General features: G+C 36.3%; 1 protein-coding gene and 1 long non-coding RNA gene across 2 annotated transcripts; one reads left to right on the forward strand and one right to left on the reverse strand.

The window, feature by feature from the left end:
* Positions 1–1,178: 1,178 nt before the first annotated feature.
* On the forward strand, positions 1,179–2,660 carry LOC132050196 (UPF0496 protein 1-like). Its single transcript, XM_059441325.1, has one exon. The coding sequence runs from the start codon at positions 1,339–1,341 to the stop codon at positions 2,500–2,502; it is 1,164 nt and encodes a 387-aa protein (XP_059297308.1). The 5' UTR covers positions 1,179–1,338; the 3' UTR covers positions 2,503–2,660.
* Positions 2,661–8,132: 5,472 nt separating this feature from the next.
* LOC132051110 (uncharacterized) lies at positions 8,133–10,047 on the reverse strand. The gene is made up of 3 exons (XR_009413582.1): positions 9,818–10,047; positions 8,513–8,542; positions 8,133–8,362 (listed from the first exon to the last, which is right to left on the reverse strand). It is a non-coding gene; the product is annotated as an uncharacterized LOC132051110 (long non-coding RNA).
* Positions 10,048–17,231: the final 7,184 nt, after the last annotated feature.

The following is a 17,231-nucleotide window of genomic DNA, read 5'->3' on the forward strand; positions in this document are numbered from 1 at the left end:
TCCTCCACCGAGGCCACTCCCATTTTGTCTCCGATATCTCTATTTCTAATCGTATCTCTCATAGTATGGTCACACATCCATCATAGCATAACTTTCACTTTCTGATCGTGAGATTTCTTGACTGTACAACACTTTATCCCATAGAACATGGTGGGTCAAAAGAAACAAATATTTTATTTCTTAAATTTGACCAACCACCTTATTATCTGTTGAAACTTTAAAATCCCGAAATAGTTTAATGGAATAAACCTCAGTGCAGAGCTAGCAAAAAGAATTAAACATTTCTTAAATTAGAGCAGCCACTTACTATGCTATGAAAATTTAAAATAACAAAATATTTTAATGTCATAAACCTCTATGCACAAGGTACAACGTTTCAAAAGAAGACAGTACACTAATTTAGAGAATAATTTACATTGCCTCATCAAAATCTGTTAGTATATCCCGTCATATATCTACCATGTCTTTTTCTGACAATCAAATAAGATTCTAAGCAATCATTTGGAGGTAAATTTAATTTTAACTTGAAAAAAAAAAAGAGTTTTTTATAATAAGATTAAAAAATAATTTCTGAAAGTTGAAATTGTATTTGGACATACATTTTCTTAAAAAGAAATTGAAGTTTTGTGAGTAAAAAACTTGAAAATTTTAAAACTTGAAGTTTTGTCTAGTCTAAGGGCCCGTTTGGCCATAAAAAAATTTCACTTTTTTTTTTCGGAAAATATTTTCACTTTATTTGAAAATCAACGTTTGGCCATAAAAATTTTAAATACAACTTGAAATTTGAATAACACCAAAAAACTTATTTTCACTTTCAATACGTTCAAACAACTAAATATTCTTTGTAAAAACTATAACCAAACGCAACTCTATCTTCAACTCCAACTCCAAAATACCAAATAAAGTAAAAAAATATTTGATTTTCCTGGTCAAACGCCTGCTAAATCACTTTTTGAAACTTGAAAAATTCATCTTCAAAAAGTGCCAAAAAACTGATCACGTTTTATAACGAAATAATGTTTTCAAAACATATTTTTAAAAAATGAAAAAAAAATAAAAATTATGGCTAAAACAATCCACTTTTTCCCAATTTACCCCTCAACTTGACTTTGTCATCTCATTCACCCCACCACCCACTTTGTCTTTGTCATCATCTCCTTCCTAGCAGGTAGCAGCTTACGACCCCCCACCCCACCACCCGCCCACTCCCTCACTCACAAATCTTAGAAATGAATTTTCATGACTCCCTAAACCCACTTCTCTAACTTGGGTTTTTTCACATTTTCCTCAGAACCCCCCATTTCAACAAACACAAATTTGTTTGTTTTTCAAGAAAAAATGGGTAATCAGTGCACTAAACCCAACAGCCATAGCCCACCTCGTCCAGAAATTAGCTCAAATTGTGAAGTTTCACCGGATCTAAGCTCATACCAATCAGCATGTGAAGAAGATCCAGAACTTCAACGTTTTGATTCACTTCTTCAATCAAGAGCATCTTTAGCTCTCAATTCCATACCTCTTAACATGTTGGATTATAGGTCCCTTTCTCTTGATTCTTTACGTGAGGTTACTTCATGTTTCTTAGATATGAACCAAGGTGTTGTGTCATTCATTCTTGAAAGTAAAAAAGACATATGGAAAGACCCTGATATATTTGATCTTGTTAAGGATTATCTTGACAGTAGTATTCACATTATGAATTTTTGTACTTCCCTTGATGATTGTCTTGAACGTGCACATAATAGCCAGTCTATAATTCTAGTGGCACTGACTAAGTTTGAGAATGAGAGAAATGAAGGGGATTCAAAGGTTCTATTTTTGGAAACTTTGGAACAATTGAAGAGTTTTCAGGCTGCTGGTGACCCTTTTACTGCTAAGTTTTTCTCATCATTTCACTCAGTTTATTTGCAGCAAGAAGCTTTATTGAGCAAATTGAAGTCCAAAAAGAGTAAACTTGATAAGAAGTTGAGTAGAGTGAAGACATGGAAGAGAGTGTCCAATATAATATTTGCTACTGTGTTTGTTTCTGCTATAATTTGCTCAATTGTTGCTGCAGCTGTGACAGCGCCACCGATTGTGACAGCGTTAGCAGCTGCAGCTTCAGTGCCGTTGGGGACAGTTGGGAAATGGATAAATTCAATGTGGAAGAAGTATGAGGATGAGTTGAAGAGGGAGAGGGAGGTATTGACTTCAATGCAGGCTGGTAGTTTTGTTGTGATTCAAGACTTGGAGCATATTCGGGTTTTGGCAGATAAATTGCAGATAATATTCGAGGGATTGTTAAGTAGTTCTGATTTCGCAATCAGTGGTAGTGATGTGGTCACGAGTGCAATGGAAGAGGTTAAGAAGAATGTGAATGGCTTTTCAGAAACCATTGACGTTTTGAGCCAGCATGCTAAAAAGTGTAACCAGGATATTAGGATGGCACGAGCAGTGATCTTGCGTAAGATTGTCAGTCAAGCCAGTAGCTCGAATCAGGGCTCTGGTATGTTCTTTGATTGACAGTAGCTATCTTGCTGATTTTCCTTTCCTTCATATACCATGTAAACATTGTAAAAAGTTCGTCCTGGCTGTGTTCTGTTGGGTCTGTTGATTTGAGATTTCTGACCCCTGCAGAAAATTAAGTTATAGTCCTCAATTTATTAGTCTATCTCTTTCGACTTACTGTTTTCAATTGAGTTACTCTATATAGTTGATGACAGATGACATTGGTGCTATAAAAGAAGAAATTTTACACCATTAAGGAATGCAATATGCTGTTTTCTAGTTGATAATGACCTTATTTTGTCCACCTGATTGGTAAAAATGATGCTTTATCTCTTCTTTCCATCATCTTTTTCAATTCTTTAAAGGTTGTAAAAGTTGGAAATAACTCTCAAAGTGGTACTATGCCATTTTTGTAGAAGATTGTTAGTCTAGTTTTGAGCAGAACGAAGTGGAAGAGTTCATTAAGGAGTTCTAGAGCTGATTACAAACCCTATGTTGTTGATGTCCATCTCTGCCATGGAAGGGCTGCATTTTAGCAATATTGCGTCATTTTGTTACTCGTCGTGATCCAGGAATATTCTTGATGGTTCATTATCAGTACAGGATGAAGTCCTCACTTCATATATCAGAAGAAAATGAGAAAATTAAACAATAATGCCTTATTCATGGTTATGAGAAGTCTTCTTTCTTATGACTTAGCTTGGGAAGCTGTATACCCCCTTTGCAGTTATCTCTTTTAGAGATGACTCCTTGTTTAACATTTGTTGAAACTAAAAAAAAAATTCAAGGATTTGATGAGGCCTTAAGAGTTGATAACGGCACGGATAGCGGAAGACTTAGAGGCTGTTTGGATGGGCTTATGCCTATAAGCTGTTTGCAGCTTATAAGCTAAAAAAAATAAGTTGGGGTAGTCTAACTTATTTTTTTTGGCTTATAAGCTGCTTTAGATAAGCTAAGTCAAATGGGGCTAATTATTTTTTTGAGCTTATTTTAAGCACAAAATGACTTTAAGCTGGCCAGCCAAACACTCAAAAAAGCTGAAAACAGCTTATAAGCAACTTATAACGGTCTCTTAAATTAGAAGTTAGAAAGGGAGAAAAATTGATTCTTGAGAGAAGAACAGAAGTTCAAGATTTGATACTTGAAACCTCGTTTAATTGTAAAAGAAGAAGTTGAATCAATTCAGAAGAAGAAGAATAATATGAGAGAGGGAACTCAAACAAGGAATCTTACCACCGGAGAATCCAAGATGTGGTTCAAAGTAGAACAAAAAGGGCGCACCTAAAGAGAACTCAAAGGTCTCCACAAGCCAGAAGGCTAATAATATTAATATTAATCAAACTTAGTTACAATTAGCAGAAAACATCCTTTATATAGGAGTCTAGAAATGGGCTGCCATCCCCTTGAAATTATCAATGGTGTAGTCAAACTAAATTAATAAAGTGCAACTTCCTTGGTGCATAGAAGACTACCATCCCTTTGTTCAATAAAGGATTAAACACACTCAAAATAGCATTAAATGAGCTTCTAGAATCACTAAATTGAGCTGCAGACTTTGCTCCTTCTTTGGACAGATTTTGGGCCACAATCCAACTCTTCTTGGTCTTCAATTTGGGCCTCAAAATAGTTATAAGGCTTCTCCAAAAGACCTATTTTTGCTGGAGCTCTTCTTCAATCATAAGACAATTTTTCGTTGTTAATTTCAGCCCATTAAAGCATCTTCACATTCCAGGTCTTCAATGGATTTAGCTTTCTTGGATGCTATCATGAGTCCTTGATCCAGTAGAAACTTTGGCTACATAAATGTAAGAGTAAAAGTTGGTATTCTTTGCACTCCTATAAGGATGATAATCTTTTCAAACTTTCACTAAATAACTTCTTGACATTGGCAAGGCTTTAAGTTATTTTAAATTTATTAAACTAATGGTTTTAATTTCCAAAGAGAAGCTGATTAACTGTTGGGCAAATGACAACTATATATAAAGATTTGAGATCAACAAACCTCCGGTCCAGTATGCTCTCAAATTTGTGCATGGCATTTGCTACTGCCAAAGCCATTCTTCATCTTTAATAGTAGTTCTAAAACCGACCCGCAAGGGGTGGCTGAGTTGCTTCAGCAAGTGGTTTCCCACATGGGAGACCTGGGATCGATTTCCCTCGCCAAAAACCTTCTCAGTCTGAGCTCGTCGTACGGGGCTTGACTAGTGCGGTTTACATCTCCTACGTGGTTTGCGGGCTATGCACTATGAGCGGGGTTTACTCAGAGCACACCCAAAGGGTAGCAGCTGCGAGTTCCCTAGTTCACAAAAAAATAAAACAGTGGTTCGTAAACCGATGGTACTTCCAAAGAGCAATATTTCATGGTTGATTAACTGTTGGACAAATGACAAATATATATAAAGATTTGAAATTTAACAAACCTCAGGTTGCGGTGCTCTCAAATTTGTGCATCGCATATGCTGCTGCCAAAGCCCTTTCTTCATCTCTAAAACTATTTCTTAAACCGATGGTACTTCGAAGAGAAATATTTCATAGTTGATTAACTTTTGGACGAATTACAACTTAATCTCGAAATGATAAGATTAAGCCCAAAAACATCAGGTCGTATGTGCTTTCAACTTTGTGCAGGGGCATATGTTGCTGCCAAAGCCCTTTCACCTCATATACCAGTTCCATGTGGAACTCTATTGAGTTACTGTGTGTTATATGCTAGAAATCATGGAAGTCGCCAGGTGAATCCTTGTATCCTACACATTTCAGCTGTAACTATATCAAGTCATGCATAGCCAACTAGTTTTTTTTTTTTTTCTTTCTTTCGGTTTTGTTTTTGTCACGTCTTCCTTTTCTTTGGAGTGTTTGGAGGGTTGGTTGTGGGAGCTTTTCGTTTCTTTCGAGAGCTGGGTGAGGTGGTGGGGAGCAGATCACCATTTCCTTGACATATGAAATGTCAGCTTTAAGTTCCTTTGTGACATTTATAAGTTTTATTTACAGGGTAGCATAGAAAAATGGTTTAGCAGAGTTGACTTTATTCATCCTAATTTGCTAGCTTGCGCCTGCTGGATCGTCTTCTTGGTTTTGGATGTTTGTCAAACTGCACGACGTCAAACAGTTGTATGAAGTCAGTAATGGCGGGAAAAATGCGTTCTATTTCTATTTTAAATACTGTTCAGTAGAAAAAGCAAATTCTTCAGTACCTGAGTGATTTGGCTTTCTTATGTTTCCATCTGGGGAGGGGATAAAATTCCTACTTTCAACCTTTTTAGTCGATACCTGATAATTGCTGATTGTTTCTTGGTTATTCTTTGTTCTTCCATATTCTGTGATGATTTATAGGATCTTGTTTCTGCATCCTATTTCCTTCCTATACAGAGACATGCCTAATTTTAACCTAAAATAGAAACCACAAATGTCCTATTTCCTTCCCTACAATTGAGACATGGCTAATTCTAACCTAAAATAGAAAAGCCAATTTACTTTCCTGTATCACGATATCAACCTTTAATGTTGATCACCTTCATTGGGCGAAATTTCTTAACATGCTTGTCACTACCACTGAGTACTGTTATTTACTTGCAGCATATTGCAATTGTATATTACTGTTCGTGAAGGAACGGTTTTGCTTTGGAAATATGCATTAGTTTCACTGGCATAATAGTCTAGGATCTTATACATGGTCCGAGAAATGGTCTTGTTTGCACTGCATCCAAATATTCAGTTTTAGTATAGGTCTTTGGAATGTCACCTGATATGTGTGCGCAAGTGCCATTATCTGTAACATAGTCTAGCATTGTTTAATTGTGTACTCTTTTCTATTCTGCCATGTTTGCAAGCATTGGCGTCTGTGATTCAGCTCTCCTATACTAACATTTGGTGTTTGATTAATTATTAAAGGGCTGTGTGTCATTTATATTTGAGTTTTGCTGGAAATTTGAAGCTCTGGAATTTTGGTAGAAGGAAAAAGAAGCGGACCAACTTTTCTGATGCAGATTGTGTTTGTGCATCATTTTCCTAATCTTATGATGACCTTGTTGTAATACTCCGTAAATCCGGATTAGGTGTGAATGTGTTAAATGAATGTTACCGTAATTTTTTTGCCATATGAAGTCCCATGGGGATGAGTTTGGATGAAAATAGTTGTTTGGGAATCAAGTTGGATAGTGAGGTGCACAAGATTCGATAGAATCGACTAAGTTTTCGATAAGTCTGTCTTCCAGCCTAATTTATTGAAAATCTGCTGGGGATTTGAGAAAACTCAAAACTTGAAAGTTGTAGCCCTTTGAAAAACTTCCATCGATATATGGTGGAGGTCAAATGGACATCTGTACAAAAAGTTATGACCGTTTCTTGAAGGGTTGCAGAGCAGTCCACTGGAGCGAAATGCAACGCAGATGGCATTCTGTGACGCATTTGGGCCAAAATTTCCATCCCAAAGTTCCCAACATTTTGTTTCGAATGTGCGTTAGCACCTGCAACCGCAAAATGCGATCTGCGGCGCAAACGCCAGCGCAGACGTGGCCGAGACTCATTAAAAGTCGCGTTTTTCCGAATTTAATTCCATTTTTTAGTTCTCCAAGCACTATCACGACTTTTCTCTCCTCTCCTCATCTTCTCATATCAAGGTAAGTCTCCCTCATGTATTCTTAAGTAATTCTAACACTTACCTATGGATTCTTAACAAGATTCTACGCTACAATCAAAGGTAGGGGTGTTCATGGTGAGGTTTGACTCGGTTTTTGGTTAAAACTAAACCAAACCAATTAAGGCGTTTTTTTTTAATATTCAAACCAAACCAAACCATTATCGTATAAATTCTATCAGTTTCGATTTTTTCTGTTTTATCGGTTTGGTTCAGTTTTTACGGGTTGTAATGATGTATTTTATAATGCAAAAAAATTGATACAAGTGAGGTACAAAATTTTCATATTATTTGCAATATAGAGCAGCTCAAAAGCAACATAAAAGAGAATCCAACTGTGTGTTTCTCCTTTTTAAAAAAAAAAATAACTTACATACATGAGGAATAACCAAAAAACTAGTAAAAATGTTGCATATTCCCATATTGAACAAATGAATGAATAAGATTAATAGATCTAGGGGATGATACATTATAAGGAACTAACCTCAATAACTGCTAGAGTGGAAGAGGACAAAAGACCATGATTCAACTATATATAATAGAGCAAGTGATGCAACAGTACCGATGAACTGGAGAAGCATTACAATACCCAATCTTGACCACCATGCAGCATTATTGCAACCATTTTCACTACATATGTTCCTAGGCAATTTTCATACCCCCTCCTATGTAAATTACAAAAGTTTTAATTCTTCTTTTTATTTAAAAGAAAAAATAACATTACAATACCCAATCTGCAAGTAGACGTCGTTGAAGCCGTCGCTATCTGCAAGTAACGTCCATGAAGCCGTCACTATTTGCAAGTAGACGTTCATGAAGTGTCTTTGCAAAATAAAATTTCTCCACCTAGCTTACTGATTGTAGTTACACAAACGATAATCTTATCCACAAATAGTACAACCTCCACAACAACAAACTTAAGAAGGCTAGCCCCTAAAAGGTTAATTATATACATTACTTTTCATTAATCAAGTTGAACAAAATAACAAGGTCTTTAAACAATCCTCCGAATGATCAACACAAAAGAATCATATACCCAACTGTCACCAGAGAAAGGTCATTTAGTTGCTTGCATAAAAGTGTAATTAAATACAAAAAAGAAGTCAATAGCAGAATCCAAAAGTACTTCTGGTGAAAGCAAAACCCTGAAAATTAACTGCCAAAGAGAAAAATAGTTGCACTACGAATTTCAATTGCAACATCCAAACTAATCAATGCTCAAGGTTGTGTCAGCATATTCTAAAATAAGAAAGAAAAAAGTATTTTTTTTTCTTAAAAAAAAAAAAAAAAAGAAAGAAAGAAAGAAAGAAAAAAGTTTAACAAAGTAGGCCTTAAAGCTTTTTAAAACATAAAAGACATATTCATAAAGAGTTAAATGTGTAAATTTACCTTTTTCAACTATCTCAAGTTTCTGAATTTCTTCTAAAAGATCTTCAAGCTTGCATTCTTTGGAAGTTGATCTTAACCATTGTTGAGTTCAAATAAGAGCTTCTACTGTCTTTGGTGATAAAGAACTTCGATAAGCGTCAAGAATCCGACCATCGGTGCTAAAAGCTGATTTAGAAGCAACATTAGAAATAGCAATAGGAATAACATCTCTTGCAGTCCTAGAAATATTTGGATATCTAGCAGAAGAAACTTTCCATCAAGCCAAAATATCTAACTCTTTGGTCTTTTCCAAATCATCTAACAAGTATTTTTCAAGTTCTGATTTATTTTCAATATTGCCTTCATCTGCCAAATATTTCTCCCATTGTGATTGCCACATCTCATCACTATGCATGGTATCAATTTCATCATTTAAGCTTGTTTGACCACCAATTTTGTCGGTATGAGTCCCACAAAAAGAACTCGTGTAGTGATCATACAAGCGACTCAAAGTATCCATCACCCTTTTCAATTTTTCGGCTCCCACCAAACAACCATAAGAGTTGTTAAAAAGATATTCCACATATTTCAAATTTTATCGAGGATCCAAAACAACACCAATGAATAATAACTAGTTCATACTTTCAAAAGTACCCCAATATTTGTTAAATTTAAGCTCCATCTTTTTAGCCATGCCACTCAAAATAGAATCTTCACTATGAACATATTTGCAAATAATCTTTTGAAGATTAAAGATCTCATGGAAGAAAGAATTGCAAGTAACATATGAAGTTCCTGAGAATTTCAAAGCAACCTGGTAGAAAATCTCGAGGAACTTAATAAGAACTTTAACATTCTTCCAATCATCTATCGATAGATGCCCTCCCACGTTACTTGTTTCTAAACAATACTTGAGTTACTTATGATCATCATCATACATTCTTGCGCATGCCTTTTCAAACTTTATAGCTGTATCTAGCACCATATATTGGGAGTTCCACCTAGTTTCAACATCTAAAGTCAAAAGACCACGAGTGTCAATCTTAACCTTCTCGACAAACGACTTACAGGAATCAAACCTTCCAGCTGAGGACTTAACAAATTTGACAGCATTTCTTACCCGAGAAATAAACTCATTTTGTTCACCGAGTCCTTCTTTCACGATCAAATTTAGACTATGAGAATTACATCTAACATGTAAGAACTCATTTCCTAAGACGCCTCCTTTCCAATCCTCAATTCTCCTCTTCAAGTGTTTAATTGCAGAATCATTAGCAGTTGCATTATCTAAGGTCATCGTGAATATGTTCTTAATTTCCGAATCACTTCAAACACGCCTCAATCCCCTTAGCAATTGTCTCACCCTTATGATCTGATGTTTGGAAAAAGTTGAGAATTTTCTTTTTCAGATTCCACTCATCATCGATCCAATGGGCAGTGATAACCATATAAGTTAGCTTTTGAAGTGATGTCCATGTATCACTAGTAACACATACACGTTGATTATGAATAAGATTTTTAAGATTTTCTTTCTCCTCTTGATATATTTTCAAACATTGTCTTGCAACAGTCTGTCACGCCCCAAACCATGGCCTGGGCGTAACACGATGCTTGGTGCCTTGCTGCATGTGACCGAGCGAACCATATGGCTTGCTGAATCAACATGGGCAATGAGCTGATGCGGGATATAATATAAAACATGGATAGTCTGAGTAATACATGTGACGTCATAGTAATACTGAAATACTGTTTAAACATGGTGCAGAAATAGTCTGAAAATAAAATAATAAATACTGAGCTAATGCTGGCTATATGACTCTGAACATCTGACATAAACATGAATGACTAGTCTATGAAACCTCTGACAAGAGTCTGGCTGCTAAACTATTTATCGGGACAAGGCCTCCAACATACCTTAACTGCATGTCTGAAATAAAAATAAATTAAAATAGCATCCCGAATAGATTGGGGCTCACTAATAGCTGATACGTGCTGAGTCCTAATGAGCTGATCCATCGTCCTGTAAATCTGCATCATGAAATGCAAGCCCCCAAGCAAACAAAGGGGACGTCAGTACATTCAAATTGTACTGGTATGTAAAGCAACTAAATGAAATAAGCATGACACATGAAATAATAGAACTGAAACTGAAGCTATATCTGTAAGCTGAGCATGAACATGAGTATATATATCATGAGTAAAATATTTTAATTGGGAGAGCCTTAGTGCAATCGACATGTAACCACCACATAAGTACGTGGCGTCTGATCTCTGCCCGACCAGCTAAGCTATCCTGTACCTTGCTGTGGTATAAGACATGAATATGAGCATGAACATGAATGGATCCAATAATCCGCAATGGCTAAATATGAAGTTATCGTCCTAACTAGGCGGAGCGATCTTTATCCTATGCTGGCATACATAGTTTTAGGCTATTTGAGTCTTCTTGGTAATCTGTGCAACTCCCAAAACATGTACATGGATATATTTGGCTGTGTAGCCCATGAATTAGATAATCTTGACTGTAGACATTATTCGTGATTGTATTATAACATGAAGATAAACATATAGTATAACTTGTATGAAAACATGGAAACATGTAGAAGTTCATGAAAATAAACATAAATGTTCATATCTTGCATTTAAGAACCCATGGAATGCAAAGTGTGGGTTTTCATGAATTACGGATAGATTCTCAATAACCCAAAATGGAATATCAAGAATACAATAACGAATTATCAATACAAACATGGTATATCAGGGTACATGTAGTTAGGGTTATCATGAATATGTCTAGAACCCTAGTTTTTAGTGAACTTTCGTATAATCATGGAAGAATGTTGCGTGGGGAAGAACAATGATGTTCTCACACGTGGGTAGAAACCTTACATACCTGTAAACGCTCCAAAACTTGTAATAGAATTCCAAAAGCTTAAACCTTGTGCCTTTAGATGGGTTTTCTTGAAAACCCTAGGTTAGGAATGATGAACTCTCATTGGATTACGTGAATACATGTTAGAATTAACTTGGGAGGGCTTGAAATGGATTACCTTAATGTCTTGGATTGATGGGAGAAGAGGAACTTCATTGTAGGGCTTGAAGAATGTGAAAATTGGGAAATAAAACTGAACCCACGTATTTATACTTAACTGAGTCGGGAAGTTATACGGTCCGTATTTTGATATATGGTCCATATAAACTGACCGTATTTAACATGGGCTTGGTTTAGTCCATTTATTGACCAAACCAGTCTCCTAACTACTCCCAAACTCTCTCTAAGTATCCTCCCATGGTTCGAGAGTAAATGCAAAGCTAAACTACCCAAGTCAAACATCAAAAGTCTTGTGAGACTAGAGGAAAGTGCTTCTATTGTGTTATTGTCGTGTCGAGGGTTGTTCTAAGTTGAAGGAAGTACTTGTTGAAGGTTGTTCTTGTTATCTAACGTAATTTTTCCCCTCTTCTACTTGTGCTTGAGCATATCTAAGCTTTAGCTAAGTTGTAAGGATGAGTAAGTTGCAAGATAACATTTGGAAGTTGGTTGTGATGTAGTTGAGTTGTGTTGGGATGTTTACTGTTGTTCTTATGATAGGTATAAGGATGGAAATTATGTGAATATACTTGCTTAGATGTTGGGAGGAGATATATGAATTAGGTTGATGATTTGATTATGCTTAGAATATTGAAGTTACAAGTTAAATGACTAGATGAGGTAGTTGAAGTGTTGTTTGTATTGTATAATGTGTTGGGGATGGTTTGGTGATCGTTTTGCTATAAGAAAAGGGCTGGATATGTTTACATATATGTTGATTTGTTGATTGATGAAGTTGAAAGGATTAGAATGGAGCTAGATGAAGATACATGTCATAAATTGATTTGCCATTCGTTGGCTTGTTGTTATGTTTCTCATTGTTAATACTAGTATTGTGTTCTTGATTGTAGCTTGAGTTGGAAGGGAAGTTGGTTTCATCATTCCCTTGAAGGTCGGCCTAGAGGTATGTAAGGCTAATCGTACCCAATTCTTTGGCATGAATCCATAGCAAGTTCCTTTTCCAGGAAACAAGTTTCAAATGAAATATTCAAAAATGTTCTCTTCAGGGGTTCAGTTGCCCTTATGCTCCTATTTCATTGTTACCCCGATACTATAAGCTTCCTATATCTATTTATGGTTTGTGCTCCTCATAGAAAATGCATTAAGTTATAGCGGCTTCCTCGTAGAGGCATCATTTGTATAATGACGCTTAGTATGAGTTGCTCCATATATGTGCTAGATAGTTCTAGATGTTTCCTTATGTACGGTTGCCTTAGTGATACGAGTTCCATATGTTCGTCGGTAATCCCTTGTTTTTGTTTGAAAATGCATTCGAACCACAACGACTCACTCGTAAGAACTCATGTGGTAAAATGACCACTTGTAAGGATTGTTCTACCGTGTGCATTCGTAGCTCTATATCTGTCTTTATTAGGAGTACCTTGATAGGTTCAGTTCCATGTACTTGCTCGTAGCTTCTCGTTCCATTTAGAAAGTGTTTACAAGCTGTAGTGATTCCTTATGGGAATTATAGCACAAGGATGATAGAGAATAACCCTATGCGAGTTGTTTGTTGCTGATATAGCGAGGATGAGATGAGATTCCTATTTGATGGATAGATTGTAATGTGCTTTGACGACCTTGGTAGCAGTGATATGAAAACTCTTCTTTGTGGAGGTATGTTTATGTTACGATACTTGTGTATCACAGAAAAGTCTGAAGACCTGGCAAGTACAGGAGTGCTAGCCTGGTAGATACTGGAATGATAGCCCGGGTAGATGACATATACGCTAGTTCGGAGGTACCAGCTTAATGGTCGGGTAAGAAATGATAATATCGATACACAAGCCAGGAAAGTACAGACTTACAAGTCTGGTAGCTAGCACATACATACGAGACGATACGAGCAGTTAGCATTACAGTTTATATGTTCATGTGACTTGTGTATGATATTTTAGACCTGTTATGAGATGTGAGAAGTTGTTACAATAAATCTAGGAAGGCAAAGCTATAGAGAAATACTACGTGTCCTGATTGGTAAGACTAGAGTATATGACGCTATAGACTTGTTGTGCGATATGATCTTCGATTTCTAGGTATCTTGACACATGTTTTATCCTGTCAGCACATGAGCATTTCTTTCATTTGATTACATAACTCTTGTTCGCTTTGCATGAACTAAGTGTCTGTCCCAATGTGTACCAACTTTTCGCTTTTGGACAGAAAAAGTTACCTAACCTGTTCTATGAACGTGTTTACGGAATCAAAACAAACAGGAAAGTAAAGGACACAGGATTTTTACGTGAAAATCACCCGGCTCAAAGGTGATAAAAACCACGACCTACAAACCTGCAGGATTTACCTCAAACTTCACTACAACTAAGCCAACTGCAAATTAAGCTACAAACTCTGCAACCTAATTCCTACAACTGCCTTGCTACCCAAACTCTGACTAGCAAGCTATCTTCAAGCTAGACTCTAACTTGAAGTTACAATGCTTGTATCTACTTTTTATGCTTCTAAATAAGCCCATAAAATACAACTTGATAGGACAAACCTAATATAAAATTCTAGACCTAAGAACTGGAAAACATTATTCAGTAGAACAACTCTTTCAATCTGTCTTCTTATAATAGGGACGCAACCCGAGATTCTTGAATATTCTTGGATATATCTTCTTCGCTCAATATTTTTCATTCTCTCTTTGTGGGTGCGCAAACTTCTTTTTAGAAAGACCTGAGTATTTATAACATTATGCTCCACAGGTCGGTGAACACAAACCTTTTCCTAGTTGTCAATGACACACACATAAGGTTTATGTAGTATTTGGATTCTTGCTTGTTGAGTTTGATTCTAATACGTGTAGAAGGATTACTAATACCTAAAAATATGGAAAGGAATCTTTCATACTTGACAACCAAGTTCTTTCCATAATTCTTCAAATCCTAGTTGATGTAGGACTTGCCCTGGAACATATTCACGAAAATGTTTCATCCACCTGATCGTCTGCCTCTGAATCTCTATATTGTCTGAGATAGAAAAAGTTCATGTACCTATTCCACCAATCTCTTTCATTCTTCATCTGCAGTTGAACTGCTATGAGATATTGGCTGGAACATGCCGACAGACTTGTTTCATATATCTTTTTGCTTTGTGTTTGTCATCTTCACATGCATTTATTCATTGCTGGAATAAATCATGTCTTCAATCTTGACTCACTCTTTGACTTTTGATTTTGTTCTTGCTCTATGATGGAACATGTTTGCAGACTTGGTTCTCCTATTAACCTGATTCACCTGCTTTGTGTGGAAACTCTTTAGCTGAACAATTTCTTCCTTCTGAACATTATCTTTAGAGTCTGAGTCACTTCACCTCTCCTCTTCTTCATTATCTCACCTTTATGCTGGTTATTCGTTCACGGCACTGCTTCTCTTCCTGAGTCATCTAATTCACCTTTTTGATTGTGCTTGTCTACTTGACTGTATCTAATGGAACATGTTTGTGGACCTGATTCATATGCGTTGCTTGCAATTGTCTCTTGTGATCGATCATCTCTTTGTACTGGTTCCATGTGCATTACATTCTTGCTCATTATGACATTGCACAGTCTTTGGAACATCTACATCAACTAACCAACCATAGGTCTAGCTTTGTTAAGACCTGGTTTGTCTTGTTCAAGGTATCATGGTCAATTAATCATTGTTCATCTTTTGTCAATCATCAAAATTCATATACGCATTAGTCTAGCTAATGCTAACAAATTCCCCTTTTTTGATGATGATAAACTCTTTTTGTCTTTTTTGGCTCATTGCACCATGTTTCAACCTGTTCCTTCAACTTGTTCCAAATGCTCACAACTTCGACTTGTCTTTAAATTTAATCATGTTAGCATCGTTCAATCTTCCCTCTTTTGGTATCATTAAAAAGTTAGTATGAGATTATGGTCAGTAATATTTATCCAATACTTGACCCATGGCCACTCGGCTTATCGCATAGATACAAATAAGAACATTTACTTGTTTAAGTCAAGAAACATTCATGTCATACAATTTAGGCACAAATTGGCAAGATATGCAATAGTTTTTTTTTTTCATTAATGTCAACAAGTAGAATTCTAGTCCTTTGGTTACAACCATATACAACAGATTAGTGGAACTGAACTTCTAAGATTTGTACAAGGATAGGTTTAAGGGAGCTACTAATCACTTCAAAGTGAATGTGACCATTATGGAAGTTCTAATCCTATGGTGTTCCAGCTAGGGGTGGTTTCAGTTGGGAGGATATCTTGTCGTCGTCTGTTTCTCCTTCCCTTGAATAGATCTTCATCTTCATTTGCCTTTTTTCCCCCAAGGAGGCCCACCATCTTTTTCCACCTATTTTTCCCATGACGACCAAGATTCGGATTGCACTACTTTTTATGATGGTGAGGGCTTGTTTCTCTGTATCAACCTTCCATACTTCTCCATGAACCCTTATAACTCCATAGCTCAAGTTTCGTAATAGCTCAGATGAATCCATTCTAAATGAGCTTGGGTTATCAACCACCTTATTGTCACGACCCTTTTTAGGATCGTGCGGGCACCTACCATTCCCATCTCGGTAGGCGAACCCTTAACCCAAAACAAAAGCATTTGCAAGCAAGAAAAAGGTTCATTAATCTCCAAATAATAACGTAATTAAAATGCGGAAATAAAACCATTATATATAGACAAAATAGCGAAATTGTTTACAACAAATTAAGAAATATGACTCTCTTTCCCATGACCTGGTCTAGACTAGTACAAGAGTGACTAAGAGAAGGACTGAATACAACAATGAATATAAAAACTCAACCTCCATCTATGAATGAGAATGATGGAGGCCTTCAAGATAAGCACCGAGCATCTTCCGAAAAACTCCAATCAATCAATATCCTGAAAAATCTAAACCCCAGAAAGGATGTAGCAAGAGTAATATCAGTACAACACTAGTACTGGTAGGAATCATAGGCCGACAATGGTTAGAATAACATAACGGTAATAGAATCTATAGATAAGTATAGTAGGAAAAACTAAGTCAATAAAACGTAACACCTACCGCTCGTCTCAACAATTATAAGGTTCTTATTTCCATTAACTCTTTCTTGGGATTCATTTACTTAACTACATTACCACTCACCTTAAGTTCATATAACATACAATAGGCAACAATGCTCAAGTATCACTAAGTAACTATCATTAATAAGATTTACTCTTATTGTAAGGAAGATTCTCTCGTCGTTCTAGTGTTCATAACTCACCCAACCTACCAAATCATGCACATTCATATTAAGGTCACCTAACATCACACTTTTTCAATCCAAGATCACGGCCTATATTTATAGCAACTAATCCCAACTATGGCTAATATTAATCAGTACATCACAATTATATCACAATAAGTCATTACTTAGGTTATAGTATCTAAACCCAACTGTGCCAAGTCTCAGTATAATCATTCCGAACCAGTATATCACAATAGTGTCACAACAAGTCATCAGAATCAAAGGTAACATGCAATGCAACAATGTATGTATGATGAATGTGATGCATATGCACCGTACACATTTACTCCGACGATGGAACAACACATCTCGGCAGCACAACCCATGGGGGACTCACGAAGTCCATGTACCACTCTCATGATCTCGGCAAAGACCTTGGGCATCGGATACTCAATTGTTCCTGACAAGAA

The sequence above is a fragment of the Lycium ferocissimum genome, chromosome 3 (genome assembly GCF_029784015.1).
Source record: "Lycium ferocissimum isolate CSIRO_LF1 chromosome 3, AGI_CSIRO_Lferr_CH_V1, whole genome shotgun sequence".
Taxonomy (NCBI): domain Eukaryota; kingdom Viridiplantae; phylum Streptophyta; class Magnoliopsida; order Solanales; family Solanaceae; genus Lycium; species Lycium ferocissimum.

What these genes read in the sequence shown, in the direction of transcription:
- LOC132050196 (XM_059441325.1), top strand. Translation starts at nt 1,339, where the DNA reads ATGGGTAATCAGTGCACTAAACCCAACAGCCATAGCCCACCTCGTCCA.